The sequence below is a fragment of the Balaenoptera musculus genome, chromosome 20, assembly GCF_009873245.2.
Source record: "Balaenoptera musculus isolate JJ_BM4_2016_0621 chromosome 20, mBalMus1.pri.v3, whole genome shotgun sequence".
Taxonomy (NCBI): Eukaryota; Metazoa; Chordata; class Mammalia; order Artiodactyla; family Balaenopteridae; genus Balaenoptera; species Balaenoptera musculus.
This window is the reverse complement of record NC_045804.1, coordinates 1,602,193-1,620,638: the sequence shown is the minus strand read 5'-3', so window position 1 is coordinate 1,620,638 and position 18,446 is coordinate 1,602,193. Positions and strand designations below refer to the sequence as shown.

General features: G+C 55.0%; 1 protein-coding gene across 1 annotated transcript in view; it reads left to right on the top strand.

Annotated features, from left to right (window-relative positions):
- The window catches only part of RGS9 (regulator of G protein signaling 9), a 66,040-nt gene extending 48,557 nt beyond the window's left edge, over nucleotides 1-17,483 (top strand). The window contains exons 14-19 of the mRNA XM_036837854.1: nucleotides 1,001-1,088; nucleotides 1,566-1,704; nucleotides 3,324-3,409; nucleotides 5,635-5,752; nucleotides 14,029-14,486; nucleotides 15,896-17,483. Of these exons, the coding sequence (XP_036693749.1) occupies nucleotides 1,001-1,088; nucleotides 1,566-1,704; nucleotides 3,324-3,409; nucleotides 5,635-5,752; nucleotides 14,029-14,486; nucleotides 15,896-16,046 (1,040 nt within the window). The 3' untranslated portion in view covers nucleotides 16,047-17,483. The remainder of the gene's footprint in view (nucleotides 1-1,000; nucleotides 1,089-1,565; nucleotides 1,705-3,323; nucleotides 3,410-5,634; nucleotides 5,753-14,028; nucleotides 14,487-15,895) is intronic.
- The last annotated feature ends 963 nt before the right edge of the window (nucleotides 17,484-18,446 follow it).

The window sequence follows — 18,446 nt, the reverse complement described above, 5'->3', positions numbered from 1 at the left end:
CAGAGAATACTGGGAATGGAGAGGAGGGGATGATCTGGTCCATTTCCGCCCACCATGGCATTCCGTGATTCACTTCCCCCCCGCCCCACATGCACACACACACACACATGCGCACACGCGAATACACAGACACATGCGCACGCACAATGTACACACATACACACGCACACATAAGCTCTTGCTCTCCCACCGGAGTGACCCCCTTTATTTTCTCAGGTGAAAACTGGCCACCTGGGATGGTGCACCGAGGTGTGCGCACTACTGGGGGCTGGGAGAACCGGTTAGAGAAGTTGGAAGGGAACGGGGTGGGGCGGCAGCTGGCTTTTCTCCTGGGCCCAGAGGCGCAGACTCTCTGGCTCAGGTGACCAGGCCTTCCTCGAGAGCCAGACCATCAGCATCGCCGCTTCGGCAGCATCTCCGTGAGGGTCTTTGGCTGGAATACGCCCCGCGAGGAGCCCTAAGAGACCGGCTCTCTGTGCACAAAGGAGGTGGGAGTCACGTGCGTCATCGACCAGGAGCAAAGTCACCAGGACCCTTCACGGAGAAAACCTACAGAGCAGCGACGCATGCGTCCCAGCCTAATCAGATGTCACTTGTCCAAGCAAGGTGTGCGACATCCTGGATGAAGAGGAACGAGACCGCCTCTGGGGGTTCATCTGAGCTCTGACTTGTGTGCCCTGGGGGAAAGCGTAGGTTCCTGGCAGACACGTAGGGCTGCACACAGGGCACGTGCCCCCCTGGTTCACTGCCGGAGCACGTAGGTGCGCTCACTGGGGTAACAAGCCTCTCCGGGCCCTGGACGGAGGACGGGCTCCTCCCAAGGAGCGTGTGGTCCCGCCCCCGACGTGCTCACCGCTCCAGGATGGGATGTACCCCAGCTGACCCGTTTCTTTTCTTTCCTCCCTTCCCCTCCCGTCTGGGCTCCTGTCCGGCTGCCGCCGTGGACCCTTCCCCCGCCCGCGCCCCCGCCCCCCACCCCCCCCCCCCCCGGCCCGCGCAGGGGAGAATCTGGGATTCTGGGAAGCCTGTGAAGATCTGAAGTACGGAGATCAGTCCAAGGTCAAGGAGAAAGCGGAGGAGATTTACAAGTGAGGATGAGCCAGATTGGTGGGGAGGCCTCCCCGCGGCACCCCAGCCGGCCCCCCCACCCCCGGTTACGCTTGAGGTCGGAGACTGGATGGAGGCCCCCCACGCCTCGCGTCCCCATCGGTCACCGCGCCTCGCGCTGTGGACACCTCACCCCTGCTCCGGGAGGCTGGAGGTCCTGGGAGAAAGCTGGGGGAGGGTCACCCCACCCACTTTTTGCTCTCTCTCTGCCAGAGGTTGGGAATTCCAAACTCAAACACAAGTTCACATTCCCGATGCTGGCAGGGCTGTTTTCTTGCTTCTAGGAAACGTTGCTTGACGCCCTGTTCAAATGCTTTAGTGTCTCCTAAGAAAAGGACCACTTTCACCCCGGGGGACCCAAGCCACGTCTGTCAACCCCTCGCTCCCAAGCAGCTGTGAGCTTTTCATTCACTGACTCGGTCTGGCTGCTTTTGCTGACATTTTCCTCCCCCTCTCAGGCTGTTCCTGGCCCCAGGGGCGAGGCGGTGGATAAACATAGACGGCAAAACCATGGACATCACGGTCAGGGGGCTGAAGCATCCCCACCGCTACGTGCTGGACGCCGCGCAGACCCACATCTACATGCTCATGAAGAAGGTAGGCGCGGCCGTGGTGAGGGTGCACGGAGGCCCGGAAGCCCTTCCCTCCCCAGGTACCGGGAAGGTTCTTTAGATGTGGGGAAAAGGGAGAGAATGTGTGGTTTCTGCTTTGCTGGTGTTAGATGCAGAGCTGTCAACTCTCTCTTCCTCCTGCCTGCCCGGCTGACCCCTCCGTGTGCTCCTGAGCCCTCTGGCCAGGGAGGACTGCCTGCCTGCAGAGGCTGTGTGCCCTTTTTTTTTTTTTTAATCTATTTATTTATTTATTTATTTTTGACTGCATTGGGTCTTCGTTGCTGTGCATGGGCTTTGTCTAGTTGTGGTGAGCGGGGGCTACTCTTCGTTGCGGTGTGCGGGCTTCTCACTGCGGTGGCTTCTCTTGTTGCGGAGCACGGGCTCTAGGCACGTGGGCTCAGTAGTTGTGGCTCGCGGGCTCTAGAGCACAGGCTCAGTAGTTGTGGCGCACGGGCTTAGTTGCTCCGTGGCATGTGGGATCTTCCCGGACCAGGGCTCAAACACGTGTCCCTTGCGTTGTCAGGCGGATTCTTAACCACTGTGCCACCAGGGAAGCCCCTGCGTGCCTTCTTAAGGCTTCTCACTCTGCAGTCGTCGTATAGACCGTCATGACATAGTGGCTGCACCAATTTACATTCCCCCCACCGTGTAGGAGGGTTCCCTTTTCTCCACATCCTCTCCAGCATTTGTTATCTGTAGACTTTTTGATGATGGCCATTCTGACCAGTGTGAGGGGATAACTCGTGGTAGTCCTGATTTGCATTCTCTAATGATCAACGACGTGGAGCAGCTTTTCATGTTCCTGTTGGCCATCTGGATGTCTTCTTTGGAGAAATGTCTATTTAGGTCTTCTGCCCATAGTTCTCATGACTTTGACTGCTACTACTTAGTCTTTAGAATGGTACCGTTTCAATAAATTTTTTAAAATTCTCAATTGGTTGTTGAGAAATTCTCCTAGATGTTTCTGTGGGCTTTGTCCCATGTATGTTACGACTAGAGTTTGCAGTCGGCTTGCGGGGAGCAAGCGTTGAGGAAGCGACTTCCCTGAACCTGCCGAGGGTCCCAGCAAACAGCCACACGAGAGGAGTCTGAGCCTGGGGCTTTGTTTGGTTGGGCTGGGTTTGGTATTCTCTTGCCTTTCTACTGAAATTCAGGGGAGAAGGGGTTGTGAGTGGGCTTCGAAGTGGAGGTACTGGGTGGGCAAGGTTGGAAGCAAGGGTCTGCCGTTGCATGCGTACTTCGCCGAAGAGCCCTCGAGATTCTTTGGTGGCGGCTATGGACCAGGTTCTCCAGCGCAAAGGGTAGCAGCATCTGGCTAAGACTCAGCATGTCCCACACCCCGGGTCTCTGATTCAGCAGGACTGGCGTGGGCCTGAGAATGTGCATTTCTAGCAAGTGGCCGGGTGAAATGGATGCTGCCGGCATGGGGACCACACTTGAGCACCGCGGCTTTAGACACACATCTGAATGCCTTGCACACAAGGATACAAATCCTCTTAACTTTGCAATCTCACTGCCGAGGGAAGGCTGGGGAAATGGCAAGTGTATTCGTTTGATGTGACACTTTCCCTCTCATAGTAACTGCTTTTCTCTTGTTCCCGCTAGGACTCTTATGCCCGCTACTTAAAATCCCCAATCTATAAGGAAATGCTGGCCAGATCAGTTGAGCCTCAGGAAACCACCAAGAGAAGGCAAGTGGAATGGGTTGCAATCACTCATTGCCTGCTGCTTTGTTTACAGGGAAAGGAGGGTCTCTTTCAGCCAAATGGCTATCATCAAGATATTTGCTGGATGAAAATATTGGGGACTGGGAAGTATTTTTTAGGGTCTGACTGCCTTATTGTCTTCACCATGCTCTGAAATCATGCTGGCAAGATGTACATAGTAATTACCGCCAGTAAGTTTTGTTTCCCTAACACTGGTTTCAAAGAGTTTTGATTATGAGCTGGGATAATGACCTTTATTACAAATGGAAGCATCTCATTGGCTTTTTAATTGCTACACTTATCCACCTCCAAACTGATGTGTAGGAATTAATTTAGCTACATCCTGGTAATGTCCTTTGTAACGGCCTAAGACCGTGGAAAGAAGAGCAGATTGCACCCCAAGAAAAATATAGACTCTTAGGGAAAATGTACAGGAAAACTCTAAGTATTCTTGCTGACCCCGGGGGACTGCCTTCTGTATTCATTCTCACCTTCCTCACTGGAGACATGCAGCATCCCTTCTGGCAGAGCCCTTGGGCAAAGGATGAAATGTTCTGAGGGGCAGTTTGAACTCCTTTTTTGGGGGAAAAAGAAAACCCTACAGGGACTGAAGATTCAAAAGAGTAGCCAAACGGCAGCTTGAACAAAGACGCAGGACTTTGGCGGAGGTTTTCCCAGCGCCAGCGCATGTCCTGTCCCCCCCTCCCCAGGCCCCCCCTTAGTAGATGTTCCCCGCCCCCCCGCCCCGTTTGCCAGCTCAGCCCACGCTGGGCTCTTTTTCCAGAGTCTCCAGTCAATTCAAAAGAGGGGTGGTTGGACCAGAGCCTTTGTCAAAGGAGCTTAAAAAAAACCCCAACTTGGTTTCATTCTTGAGGATAATGGCCCTGTTATGAAAAGGAGAGAAAGGAGGTCTTTGTGGTGCTATTCTTCTAGGTTCACGGGGTAAGGAAGGGAGTTCAGTGTCCCTGGGGACTTGAAAGCTTTTCTTTAAGCCACAAGAAAGGGCCATAATAGCTCCAGAAGTTCTGCCAGAAAGTAGTGGGGAAGGGAGGAGAGCCTCGTATGTCTCTCTCCAGATGTTTTTTAAGTTGACACAGACCTGAGAAATCAGCTGAGAGCTTTTGTGGGGCATCCGGGTGCTTGGCTGGGGTGGCACTAGACCACAGGTGCAGTGCTCGGCTGTGAGGTCGGGTACCGCGGTCCGGTGATGCTGTCACCGCTACCCGGAGTGAGAACACCCCCGTGGGGCGTGGGAAGCCCGGCCTGGAACTATGTGGGGACGGCAGGGCGGGTATGAGTTTGTCCCGTGACTCTCAGGCGTGAGACAGCGCACAAAACTTAATTTTTCCGGAACAAGTTACATGGAGCTCCAGGAAGTCAGGGCTGGTGGGAGCCCTGACTTACGGGTAGGGGAGCCCTCTTTCTCCCTAGGGCGGATGCTGGAGTTCCAGGGGCTTGCGTGGTCCTGAAATTTGGGGAGGTCCTAGGTTTTGTCTCCCCTTGCTGCTGAAATGCTTATTTTCCAAGCCTGCTCTCCATCGCCTGCCTCACTCAGATACCTGGAGCTTTGTCGTGGCTCCCGAGGTCGTGGTGGAGCGTTTGGGGTCGGGGATCCACGCTTTGCTTTCGCGGACGGGCTGACGGCTCGCGCATGCGCACAGCGCTTTGGAGGGAGGGTCCGCCGGGTGTGGTGCACGCGCACAGCGCACGGCTGCTCGTCAACCCTCTTCCGGACCCTTCCCCTTGCTCTGCCCGCGCAGCCTCGCTCTTCGATGACCTCGCTCTTTCCTTCCTTCCCAGAACCTTGGCTTTTGAAAACAAGCGTTCCAATTCTCCCTGGAGGCAAGAACCCCTGGGTTTCCAGTCTCCAGACCCTCCTTGTCCGCTTCTTTCTGGAAGGGCCTCCAGGAAGATAAGATGCCTCGTTGATTTCTAAACCTCATGAAAGGTGGTCTTACTTGGCGCCATCTGAGTCTTCCCGGCCGCGTCTAAGCCTAAGACCTGATGGCAGCTGGTCCTCAGTCTGGTCCCATCCTCCCAGCGGGGAGAAAAGAGCCACGGCTGGATGTGCCTCTGAGGGCCCCCCTTGAGGTTCCCCGCGGGGATAAGGGGCCGATCCGGAGTCTGGCCTCACCTCCCGCCCGGTGTGCCAGTGTCGCTTCGGGGAGCGCGTGGCCCTCCACCGACCACCGTTCTCTCCTCCCGTTCAGATCGAGCCTCCCGTTCATGCGGCGCCCCCTGCGCTCCAGCCCAAGTCCCGTCATCCTCAGGCAGCTGGAGGAAGAAGCCAAGGCTCGGGAAGCGGCCAACACGGTGGACATCACCCAGGTCATGAGCAAGCTGGACCGCAGGAGCCAACTCAGAAAAGAGCTGCCTCCCAAATAAATCCACAGTTACTTATTTATTCCTGGGGGGGGGGGGGGGAAGCACGCGGGCGAGGGCGGCAGAGGGGGTAGGGGGAGAGTCTAGAGGGTTCTGCTCCCCATTCATGGGGCGGTGGGCCAGTTGGGTTCACCCCCGATTCCTCGGACCCCTGTCTTGGGCTTCCTCCTACCCCTCCAGATCGCCAAGGGGCCGGGCGGGCACGGGGGAGGGGGGGAGAGGGGGGCTGCACCTGAATCCGTTGCTGTGACATCGCCTGTCTTACCCTCCGGAGTCCTTGGGGGTGAGAGCCAGAGGGAAAAGCTGCTTCGTGAACCGCCATTGGCGAGAAGGGCGTAGTTAACTACCCCCAGGGTGTCGTTCCGCACGTTTGTTTCCAGTAGCTTCATGAAGCTCCTCCTTCCGTCTCTCCAATTTAGACTCTGCCTCTAAAGCAGCCAGGGACGGGCCCCCCAACCAGGGGCTGGCTGCAGGGCTCCCCTGTAGATGCCCTTTCCTGGGGCCCCTCTGTCACACCTGCCTGGAGAAGCTCTGCTGAGACATTTCTTTTGAGCTTGTTCTTAGTCCTAAGTTTTGAGGGTTGGTGGGCTCTCTCCTTCGCTTTTGCCTCCCCATCCCCCTTTTACATGATGCCAGGGGAATTAGTAGCTTGTAGGAATGAAGGACTTAGGCCAGAGGCTTCCAGAGAAGTCCAGGTAAAATGGAGCATCTTTTTGGTTAAAGGACGAAGGTGCCGATGTCTTCATTCATGGGAGGAGGGATGGTTAGAGGTCTGTGACATTTTCAAAATGAGTCAGGGTCAAAGATAGTACTCTTTGGGATATCTAGATGTTGGTGCTTCCCTCCTCCGTAGCTTTAGATTAGGCTAGCTTGTGGTCAGGGGTGGGGGGTGGGGGTGGTCAGGACAGTTCCAGCTCTGACCTTGGAGGCCTAAATGTAATTCTTGAAGTTGGGTTTGCTCCTGTACACCTGTGTAAGAATGCAAAAGAGATAAAATAAGTGGATGAACAAGGTACCGACCTTCTACATCAAGAAGACTCACTCAGCAAATTAACTGAGCTCCTATTATGTGCCAGGCATTGGTGAATAACATAGACATGGTCCCTGCCTCATGGAGCTTATAGTCCAGGACTGACAAAAAAATAAGGTGTATCAGGTAGTGTATCAGGTAGCTGCTGCTGTGTAACAAACAAGCACACAACTAGAGTGGTACAGAAGAGTAAGTGTTCATGGCTTATGCATATAGGGTCATCTCTGTGGCTCTGTTGATCTTGGTGGGGCTCATTCCCACGCCTGGTGAGGGTTGATCTGTGGCAGCCTAGGCTGGGATGAGTTGAAGGATTCTGCTCACATGTTTCTTATCCTTCAACAGCCTGGCCTGGGCATGATCCTATGAGGATGGCAAAATTGCAGGGGAGTTGGTGGAAGCACGTAAGATTCTTGAGATGAAGGCCTGGAACTGGTACCTCATCTTAATAACCAAAGCAAGTCACAAATCCAGCCTAGAATCAAGTGCTGGGGAAATCGATTCTACCTCTTCAGTGAGAGAAATTTCAAAGTCTCCTGGCAAAAGACAGGGAGATGTGGAGGGCTGAAGAACTGAGGCCATCCTTGCAATCGGCAACTCAAACAAAAATATGATAAAACCCATAGAATGTGCTTTAATGCATATGGTGCCGTAGTAGGGGGATGAGACATGTGTGGACTCAGGGGGTCTCTCTGAGGTGGTGGCGGATAAGCAGAGGATGCAAAAGATTTGGCCGTAGAAGGAGTGCAGGTGAGGCAGGAAGAACTTTCCAGGCAGAGGGAGCTGCATGAGCAAAGGCTCAGAGGTGGGAAATGGCTCAGACTGAAAGGCCAGCTGAAAGGAGCCTGGTAGACAGAGGGGCAGTGGTACCAGATGAGGTTCAAGAGGTGGGCAGGGCAGGCCATCAGGGGCTTTCCAGGCCATTGTAAGAGGTTTGAGGCTCTTGGTTTCATGTTAGCAAAGGGATTCTATTACTCTCCCCGTCTTCCCCAGTCATAGACTGGTTTACACTCTGGAAGAGCAACTAGAGAGATGCTTTGTTCATCTCTCTTTTGAAGAATGTTGGAGTCCTCCAACTCAGGGGCAGCGCCTCAAGCGGAAATTTCAGGTGATGAACCATTGTAAACTGAGTGACATGAGGGAAGGGACCGTGTCTCACTCACTATTTGGAATCTGATGCTTTAGATCTAGTGAATTCTGCATAAACACATTACATGGATGGATGGATGGATGGATGGGTGGATGGATGGGTGGGTGGAAAGAGCCCTGGGTTTGGAGAAGGCCTCTTAGGCTCTTGTCCTCATTCTGTCGCTAGCCATGTGGTCTTGAGCAAGTCACTTCACCTCTCTGCTTCATAATTTTTGAAATGAGGGGTTGGGACCAGATCCATGTTTCTCAAACCAGACTCAGTGAATTCCAGGAGCATACCCAGCCTGGGGCATCAGTTTTACTTGAAGATTTGCAATGGAAGGAAAGTTAGATAATTTTTAAAATTTCACATTAAAATAATCATGAATATATTACGAATTAGACTGCAAGATGTACATGAATTTTTTAAGATAAAAGCTGAGACATCAAAGATATCTCATGCCTGGCTGTGGCAGGTTCAGGCTTTTGCCCTCAGACTCCTGGGAGAGCATGGTTGCCCAGTTCTCCTGCTGTTTGGCCTGCTTCTGTGGGGAAGTTTGAGAAGCAAGGAACTGGAGGTATTTGCCATCCATCCTAGTTACCCCTGTGTGAGCTGAGGTTACACACCTAGCAAAATGGTGGTGGGGTGGTGGGAGAGTTGAAATGCACCTTGAATTCTTCAGGACACAGAGCATGTCTTGGTCATCTTTGACTCAGCGATTCACCAGCCCACTCCTCACTCATGAGACATGTCTGCCTCATGTGCCTGTCAACCTCCTGCAGAGTACCCAATGCACTGTGTCAGACGCATAGTAGGTGTGGCGCACACATTGATGGAAACCTTCTCAGTGTCAGACACACAAGGATCCCCAGTCAAAGGAGAGGCACAGACATGTCAACAAAGTAGGTTATCGTTCCTTATTGGACGGATGGGTGCTTCCACGTTACCCTTCTGGAGGAAGGGAGATGACACATGGCTTCACTTCTGGATGCGTTCCACAAGTGTATTCTATATATTTTTTATTATTAAAGTATAGTTGGTTTACAATATTATATTAGTTTCAGGTGTACAACATAGTGATTCAATATTTTTATAGATTATACTCTGTTTAAACTTATTATAAAACGTTGGCTATATTCCCTGTGCTGTACATTACGTCCTGGTATCATTTATTTTATACCTAGTAGTTTGTACCTCTTAATCTCCATCCACAAATGTATTTTAAACACCTGTTTTGTGTGAGAGCCCGTGGTGGGTGCTATGGCACAGATGCAAAAATGGCCGAGGTGTTCTCTGCCCTCAAGGGGCTGACAAGGGTGCATGGAGGCTATCTAGTCTGGGTGGTGTACAACATACTAGCGGAGCACAGAGATGGGGGAGAGTTGTCTGGCCTGGGGGGTCGAGGGGGATCCACCAGGAAATTCTCATGTTTGGTAGAAAGGAGCCCTACCCAGTTTTGAGGTTTTGGAAGTGTGTCTGCTTCTAGACTCCAGCCACTGGTATCTGCTCCTGCCAGCTTTGATGCACTAACAGTAGCCCCACAGGGTCCATTTGAATCTCAAATGGTGTAAAAATAGTATTTATTTGGACAATAGTATTGATACATTTAAATTACTATGATATTCTCTATTCTGCCACGTACTTAGGCACCGTCTTAATTCCATTAATGCCATATTGTAAACAGCTTGAGTTTCTCTACCCATGTGGTGTATATCTGATGCTAGAATATAAGTTATGCCATAAGGTACCAAGATTCATTTTCAGGCTTGGCTTTTAGAGAAAAGACTGCTTTTGTTGTGAGGGTTGAGTGGAAATACAAGGGCTAGGGAGTAGAATAGAGTGCTTAGGAAAATGCCTGGCATATAAGTGCTCAGTAAATGCTAGCTGCCGTGATCATCATCACAACCATCATTATTATTACCATCACCACCATCATCCCCATCATCCTTACCATCACCATCATCATCAACATCACCATCATCAGCACCATCATCATCATCAATATCACCGTCATCACCATCACCACCATCATCACCATCACCACCATCATCACCATCATCACCACCATCATCATCATCAATATCACCATCATCATCATCACCATCATCACCATCACTATCGTCATTGTTGTCATCAGTATCATCAGCACCAACCCTAGTAGCTTCATGGTCTTAAAGTAAGCTTGTTCTTCCTTGCATTTGTCAGTGTTGCCCAATACAGTGGTTCGTTATTCTTTATTATTTAGGGCATTTCCTGAGGTGTATTTAAAGCCTTGTTGACCCAAGCCATCTTACTTCTCTTCTCTCTCAGAGTCTAGCTCTCCAGGGACCATTAGGATATATTTGAGGGGAAGAGAGTGGGGAATTGATGTCATGTCGTATGTCCGCAGTTCCTAGGAGAGGGCTGACCAGCAGCAGTGTAGTGACTGGTCAGTCCATGGGTCCCCAGTTTTGTCTGTTCAAGATGGGAAGGTCTTGCACTGGGCGGTGGCAGATGAGCCGACTGGTACGAGAAATGGGGTCTTTGCCCACGTGGATTTTTCTCCACGGGGCCAGCTGTGCTCATTTGCTTTTGGGGGCAGCAGGGAAAGGGCGAGTGAGAGGGGCTGGGAAGGGGGGACCGGTGCATGGAAGGCGGCCCTCTCCGCCTGCCTGCTCCCAGGAAGTGGCCACAGGGTCTCCTGCAAATTCTCAGCCAGTTTCTGTACGGAAAGTGAGTTGCGTCTCTGCATCATCTGCTTTGCCTGTCATGAAAAGCCTGTGCTCGTGTTCTCATGCCACTGAACCCACTCCATGTCATGCTCTTTCTGCAGCAGAATAAAACAGCAGCACAAAACAAAGCCAAGCACTCCTTCACTGTGTCTCTGTTGTGTCATTTCTTTGCCACGTGCCTCGCACGCCGCTGCTTTGCTGCTTCACACCCGTGGTGGGTATAGGAGGGGCCAGGGTCATGGTGTGAGTGGGTAGAAAAAGGCATCTTGCTCAGAGTGTCCAGGGCCACGTGGGCTGATGCCTGTTTGCCCAGAAGAAGGGACCTTCTCAGGCCAGGTAGGTGCAGCAGGACAGTAGCCATCTTCCTAACGTGTCCTGTCATTCATCCTGGAAAAAAGCAGGTGCTGGGGGGAGGAGTGGGGTGGAGAGGAAGGGCCAGAATTTGGCAGGGGGATGTGGTGGGGCTTGGCCGTCCTAAGCTGTATCGTCTTGGTCAAGCTGCATCATCTCCATGAGCCTCTGTTTTTTTATCTGTAAAGTGAGGATTATAGCAGGAGTTGACCGCAAATTCTGAGTGAGTGGGATTTAAGGTAATGAACTGGGGGTGGGTGTGTCCTCGCTTAACTCGATGCCTCTCCATCTCTCTGAACAAAGCCTGGTTCCTAGTTTGGCGTTTTGGCCCACGACCCCAAGTCCCGTCCAAAGCCCCCAGGCAATGGGCTGGCAGCGTGGACCAGTAGGAAAAGCAAAGGCTTTGGGGTTACACAGACCTGGGGTCAGAGTCTCATTTGGTCACTGTATTAGTTAGCGATCACCGAGGGACAGATTAGCACCGACAAGCACCATTTATCAGCTCGTAGTTGGCCAGGTGAGACTGGGCAGGACTCTCTGTTCAGGGTTCGCAGTCAAGGTGTCGCGAGGCTGTGCGTGCTCTCATCTGGAGCCTCTTCCACGTTGTTGGAAGGATTCCGTCTCCTGTTGTGGGACTGAGGGCCCCCTTGTTTTTGCCAGCTGTCGGCTGAGGGCTGCTCTCAGCTTCCAGAAGCCGCCCGAACTCCTTGCTGCACGCTCCCCACCCTCCATCTTCAAAGCCAACCGTGGAGAACTCCTCCCTTGTTGAATTCCTAATCATGCGCCGAACCTCTCTGACTTCTGTCTCTCTGGCTTCTAGACTCAGATTTGAAGGGATCAGGTGATGAGATCAGGGTCACCGGGATAATCCCTTTTTAGAGTTGCCTGTGCCGTATGCCATAGCCTGACCTTGGGGATGACTGCCCCGTGACTTCCACAGCTCACACCCATCCTGAAGGGCAGGGGCAGGCATCTTGGTGCCACCTTAGAGTTCTATGTTCCCAGTCACTGGTTTGTGGTGGGAGCATGGGGACGGTACTGAACCCCTCTGGTCCTCAGTATTCTGGTCTCTAAAATGGGGTGGTTATAGATGCGTTGAGCACCTGGCACATCGTAAGTGCTTCATAAACTGCAGGGCCGTACACCTGACAGTCATCTCCCAAACCCTTCATCAGGGCCCAGCCGTCCCTCTTGTTATTCTCCTTTGCAAGCTGTGCCCTGTAGGAGACAGGTGTCGGAAGTGCAGTGCACAGCTCCCCGAACTTACTGGGTCTTGCTTACTTGCAAAGCATCTCCTTCTCACACGCAAAGTTTGTGAGACTTTGCTTTCCCTGAGTGCCCCCCGTGAGGTTCTCCTCCAGTGGGTCTTGGGTGGGGCTGGGATCTGCATTTGTAACGGGCACCCTGCGCGATTCTGACCTGCAGCCTGCACTGAGACATCCGGCTAGCGTCACCCACGCAAACTACGGAGCCAGTGAGCCTGGTTTTACAAAATCTGCTCACTGTTCCCCGCGTTCCTGGGGCTTGGCTTCTGGAAGCCTTAGTTTTCTCATCTGTAAAATGGGCATAATGAGAGTTGACTGCCTCACCGAGTGGCTCTGGGAGATAAATGCAATAGTCCACATAAAGTGCTCAGCCCAGGAACTCACATTTGCTAAATTGTCACTGCATGTTAACAGTAATCGCAGTGATGATTAGTGTAATAACCCAGTGGCCTCAGCTCTGGGCCTCGGCTCTGGTTTGTCGGCCTGTCTGAGCAGTGGAACAGCATCAGCGGCTCCGAGCTGCTGTTTCAGAACCGAGTGTTGCTTGAGCTTCAGGGAGCTGGTGGGAGAGAGTGGAGACGGCCCTCCCCCACCCCGGCGGCAAAGCCCCCTGTGGCCCCCTGGCCTTGCTTTTCCTCTCAGGGCTGTTCTCGGATGTGCCCTTCCCTCTTCAGGTCGGGACCAGCACACTCCTCGGAAGCCAGGAGACTCCAGCTCAGCGCCCGGAGCTGCCCTCCTTCAGCCCCAGGGCAGTGCCCAGGCCCCTGGGGACAGGTGGCTCCCTCTAACGGGGACGTCTGTGTGGCGGTGACAGTTTCAAAGAGGCTTTTTCTTCCCTGAAGGCATTTCTCTCCTGGAGGCAGTGTTGGCCCAGCTGTCCCGGGATCCCTCTCCCCGCCAGGACCAGCACAGCCCCCAGCTCCGTCCACACTGGGCTTTGATGTGGCATGTGGCCAGGGCAGGCCTTCGGGGTGGTGGGGGGACACAAAGCAGGCCGAGGAGAGGTGAGAGCAGAGAGCCTTCCTGCTGAGGAGTCGGATTCTAGCTTCCGCCGTTAGCTCAGACGAAGCTGTCTCGGGCTCCTTCCCGACAGCGTGCCTGACCCCATGCTCCTGCCCCCTGGTTGGCCCCCGTGGCCCGGGGAGGCTGATCTGCTGACCTGCTTCCCCTTTCCCCACCAATAACCTCCTTGTCTGTGTTTCCAGGCTCCTTCTCCGCGGAAGGTCCAGGTCCTGCTGCGCTGCCTGCGGGGAAGGGCACGGGAAAGGGTGGGCCCGGTCATCCCCAGGGGAGACCCGTGGACACGGGTCGGGGCTCAGGACCAGACGGGTGGTCTTAGGCCTGGGGGGGGTCAGCACGAGCTCCTCGTGCCGCCTCCGCTGCTCTGTGGAAAGGGTGTTAGACACCTCCAGACTCCAGGCGGTACCGAGGACGGAGAAGGGAGGGCATGATGGACCGTGGGTGCAGGCGGTGCTCGCTGGGGGCGGAGTCCAAGGCCGATTGGAAATCCAGCCTGGCCACACCCCTGTCCCAGGCCTGGAAGAACGGCCGTCTGTGCCCTGGGGTGCAACCCCCCAGCTCTGGGGACGTGGCCAGGGCCTGGGGCCGGGCAGGCCCCTTGGTGGGAGGTCTGTGTGCGGCGTGCCCTCGGCCCAGGCGGCGGGGTCAGCCGAGCGCGGCCCGCGGGCCGTGGACCAGCCACACGGCTCACTCGGCGCTCTCCCCCTCCTTCTCCGCAGCCGGGCCAGCGCGCGGCGCCCAGCCCTCACCTGGCCGTGTACACCGGGACCCGCCTGCCCCCCTCTCCTTGCAGCCCCCGCTCCCCGCGCTGCCGCTCGCCGCGGAGGCCCTTCCCTTCGCCCGGCCGCTTCCTCCGGCGGCCCAGCAGCACCGTCTGCCCCTCGCCCATCACGGTGGCCTTGGAGGGCTCCCCGGGCGAGGAGCAGAAGCGGGAGGCCGCCCGCAGGCGCGCGGATGCTGGGACCGGCGGGGCCTCCGCGGACCAGCCCCGGCCCCGGGCCCCTCCCAAGGCCCGCGTGGCCCTGTCCCTCGGCCGGTTCCTGAGACGAGGCTGCTTGGCCTCCCCGGCCTTTGCCAGGCTCTCCCCCAGATGCCCCCCTGTGCCCCACGGGAAGGTGCAGCCGCTGGGGGACGCGGGCCGGCAGCTGCCACGACCGAGGTCCCGGAGAGCAGCCAAGTAAGGATGGAGGGGTGTGTGTGTGAGTGTGTGTGATGGAGGGGTGTGTGTGTCTGTGTGCGCACGCGCGGGCACGTGGATGTCTGGTGAGGACCGAGGTTTTGGGGGCTGGGGCTGGGGCTGGGGGCTGGGCTAGGGGGGCAGTAGGGGGCTGGGGGCTGGGCTGGGGGGCAGTAGGGGGGCAGTAGGGGGCTGGGGGCTGGGCTAGGGGGGCAGTAGGGGGCTGGGGGCTGGGTAAGGAGGATTCTGGGAGAACAGACACCACCCACAGGCCCATTAAACTCCTCGGCCTCTGGGTCGTTTCCAGACACTCAGTGCTGCCCTCTCCTGTCTTTCTGAGGAAAAGGAGAAGAGTGCCTTTCTTTTCCATCTTCTTTCCCCCTTTTTATACTCTTGCACCCACCCTGCTCCACCCCCAAAACGTTAATCTAATGAATCCGTCGCATTTTTAAAGGTCCGGAAAGGTCAGTGGCAGCAGTGGGACCCACAGGCGGTGCTGGGGCCCCGGCACCCCCTCCCCTCCCCCACCCCCTCCTGCACACACCTGCCCGGTGGCTCAGAGGCGCTGCAGGGGTGCTGACCGTGTCCAGTCTCTGCGCAGGGGTGGCCCCTCTAAACCCCACTGTGGGCGGTGCGGCTCCCACCTCTGAGGACCCCCTGCCCCGAAGCAGCTCTCTGGGTGCAGAACAGAGGCTCTGAGGGGCGCTTGATCACTCCCGGACCAGGGGCAGAAAGAAAAGTTACAGACAGTGCAAAACAAAGAATCAGCCCCCATCTTTATTTGGTTGGGGGGGGAGACAGCAGGCGGGGGGGCAACCTTGCACCAACCAACAGGCTCCTGCGCTTGGCCCTGCCAGGTCTTGGAGAAAGAAGGCGCCTGCTGAGGTCGCAGGTTGCCATGGAGACCCTCGCATCTGACCTCTGCTGTGCGCTGTGCATCCGGGCATGGGGGAGGGGAGGGGTCAGGATCCAGGGTGAACATATCTGTTGATTCCTCCCAACTGGCTCTGCTGAGGGAATGTTCTAGCTTTGTGGCCACAGCCAGGCCACACATACAGGCTTGGGGCTTTTAAAGCTGTTCCAGTGGCCACCACTTCATCAGAAGGCAGTTTAAAGGGGCTGAGGATTAAGTCCTGGCATGTTCTATAGGAACATCCTGAATTCATCAAAACCATAAAAACTCAAGCCCCTTGAAAATGAAAGTAAAGCATTTTCTGAGTTATCCTTCATTCAGCAGGAAAATAGGAGCCTCCCTCCTTCCCCAATGAAAGGGTTCCGCCGAGCCAATCCCTGCACACACAGCTTTTGGCAAATGCACCTGTGTCCATGCTTCTTCAGGGATGTCAGGGTGAGTTGGGGATTTGGTGACCTCCTGTCCCCACACACCTGCTTTCCTCTTGTGCCTGAAGCTTCTTCCAGATCAAAATGGATGTGCCTATGGGGAGCGGGACCTGCCTGATGGACTTGGAGGACACGGGGACAGGAGAACGGAGTGACCAGGCCATAGAAAAGGAGGTCATCTGCCCCTGGGAGAGCCTGGCCGAGGGCAAAGCTAGCTGAGCCCGGGGCCTCGGACTAGGCAGTCGCTCCCGCACACTCGGCTGGATGGGGCCGCGGGACATGCTTGCTCTAAACCAAAGCGCATTAAGATCATATTTGGGGATTGGAGAGACAAGACGGATGGATGATGGAGAAGAGTGCTGCGGCTGGGCTCCCCCTGGCCAGCCCCTTCCCTCGACCCTGACCCTCGGTCAGAAGAGAGGCATGTGGACCAGAGGACTTGACTTGCTGCCTTAAAACCGATAAAAGGTTACCTTGTCAAAGTGTTTTTGGATTGGAATGTTAGTGTGTGTCTGGTTTTATTAGCTATTTATGAGATAATCTCAAGTCTTCTTTGGTTTTCTGGACCAAGGGAACTGAATCACTTCCAAGAACTCCCTCCCTGTCTAAACTGGTTTTTCTGTGATGCTCTCATCAACGGAGCCCCCCGGGAGGAAGCCCCAGGCTGTGGCATCACACAGGAAGAGGGGGCTGGGGAAAGGCATCCTTCTAGAATGCCAGGTGTGCTCCGATCCGCCCAGAAGCAGAGGCCAAGATGGGATGAGGTGGGCAAGGGGATTGCTGGGGGAGACACCTGTGAAGGATGATGGGTGGAGGCTGGAGAACAGGGGGAGGGCTCTCGGACCACGACCACGGTGCGGGGCTGACCTCTGGGGAGGCGGTGGGCGGGGAGGCAGTGGGCAGGGAGTCTCAGGTGGCGGAGCATTTCCAAGAAAGTTTTGGCCAGGCTGCCCGGGTGTCCTTGAGCCGGTGTCTTGTGAGAATGGTTCTGCCTTAGGACCCCCACCAAGCAAGGTCATTGGCTGGGAGCCCCCGTGGGCAGCCTGGCCCTGGTGTGGACGTGCTGGGGACCCTCAGTCCATTTGCCCCCTGAGCGCACATTTTCACGTCCGCTGCACGAACGTAGGAGGCACTTCTGGAGGTTTGGGCCTCGGTGCACCCCGCCCACCTCTCCTCCAATTATTAACGCAACACGCCTTGACGGAGCCGCAACAAGCATTGACGGAGCACCCCCTATGAGTGCAGTCTGCGCTGAGCCCTTGTGGAGGCAGCTGTGACTTCTCAATGCGTGGAGTTCATCTAGAGCACCGGTTCTCAACCAGCGTCCAGCTCTGCCCGCAGGGGACGTTGAGCAGGGCCTGGAGACATTTTCAGACGCCATGACTGGGGCGGGGAGCGGTCCTGGCATCGCGCGGGCAGAGGCCAGGGTTGCTGCTACACATCCTACAGCGCACGGGGCAGCCCTCACCCCCGACGGAAGATGATCTGGTCTCAAATTTCAGTGCCGCTGTGGAGGAGCCCGGGACTCGAAGCTACGGGTTACGCCCTGTGCTGCTCGACATTGTCATTGGTTTCTGCCCAAAGCCCTGAAGTGTTGCCCCAAAGGGTCCCGCTGGGCTCATACTTGGATTGGACAGTGGGTTGAGATTAAGGGTTACGTGGTGAATAAAACATTTCTTAAAAGTTGCCTGGAAAGTCCTCGTCGGAGAAAAGATAGTAAGTGATTTGCCAAACACTCATTATGCCCTTCACCGTTAATCCTCAGCTTCAGCAGAAACCAGTTAGCAGGTAGGAGCCCCTCACTTGCTTGTAACCTCAGACAACTTACCTTATTTAGCCCATAAGTACTGGGGCCGCTGAGCCATCTCTCTGCACGCCTCTGAAGATGAATGCAGGTAGGTGTGTGCCCAAGACCCGGACTCACTGCCCCTGCAGGGAACACAGATGCTTCACCACTGAAAGAGTGTCTCATCTTAGATTCTACAGAATCCACTCTTCGGGGCTCACAAGAGTCCCTCGTCTAGGGGAAAGGAAACATTTCTCCCAGAGAGTAAGCAAAATCGGCCAGATCTTTCTTGGAAGGCGAGCAGGCCAGTTAATTTGATGCCTTTACTTGCAAAGCTCGTCTACAATGAGATTAAAGGCAAATCCATACCCTACCAGCAGCCAGTGTGTCTAGAAATCAGGAGAATTTCAACCCTGGACTTGCATACTTGTGTTGGGGGGCTGTACTCCTAGGCCCCCAGGGTCCTACAGAGAAACCAAGCCCAGCATCAATTATGGGAGACTGGAGGATTCCCTGGTTGGACTAGGTGAGGTCCAGGCCAAAGAGCAGTAACAAAGAAGCCTGGAAGGGAGGCAGTGGTTCACACGTGGAGGGGTTTCTGTCTCTGTCACATCCTTGCTCAAAGGCAGGAGGCGGCCCAGGGTGAGTGGACTCCAAGGAAGAGCGGAAATCCGGGGACCGAGACGTTTTCATCTTGCTGCTCCACCCCTCCCCTCGGCGCTGGTATGATTATTCTCCGTCTTGTCTGGACATTAGAATCTTCTGGTCCAATCAAGTCAGAATCTGGAGGTGGAGCCCTGGCATCAGAGGGCTTTTCTAGAGCCTTTGCCCAG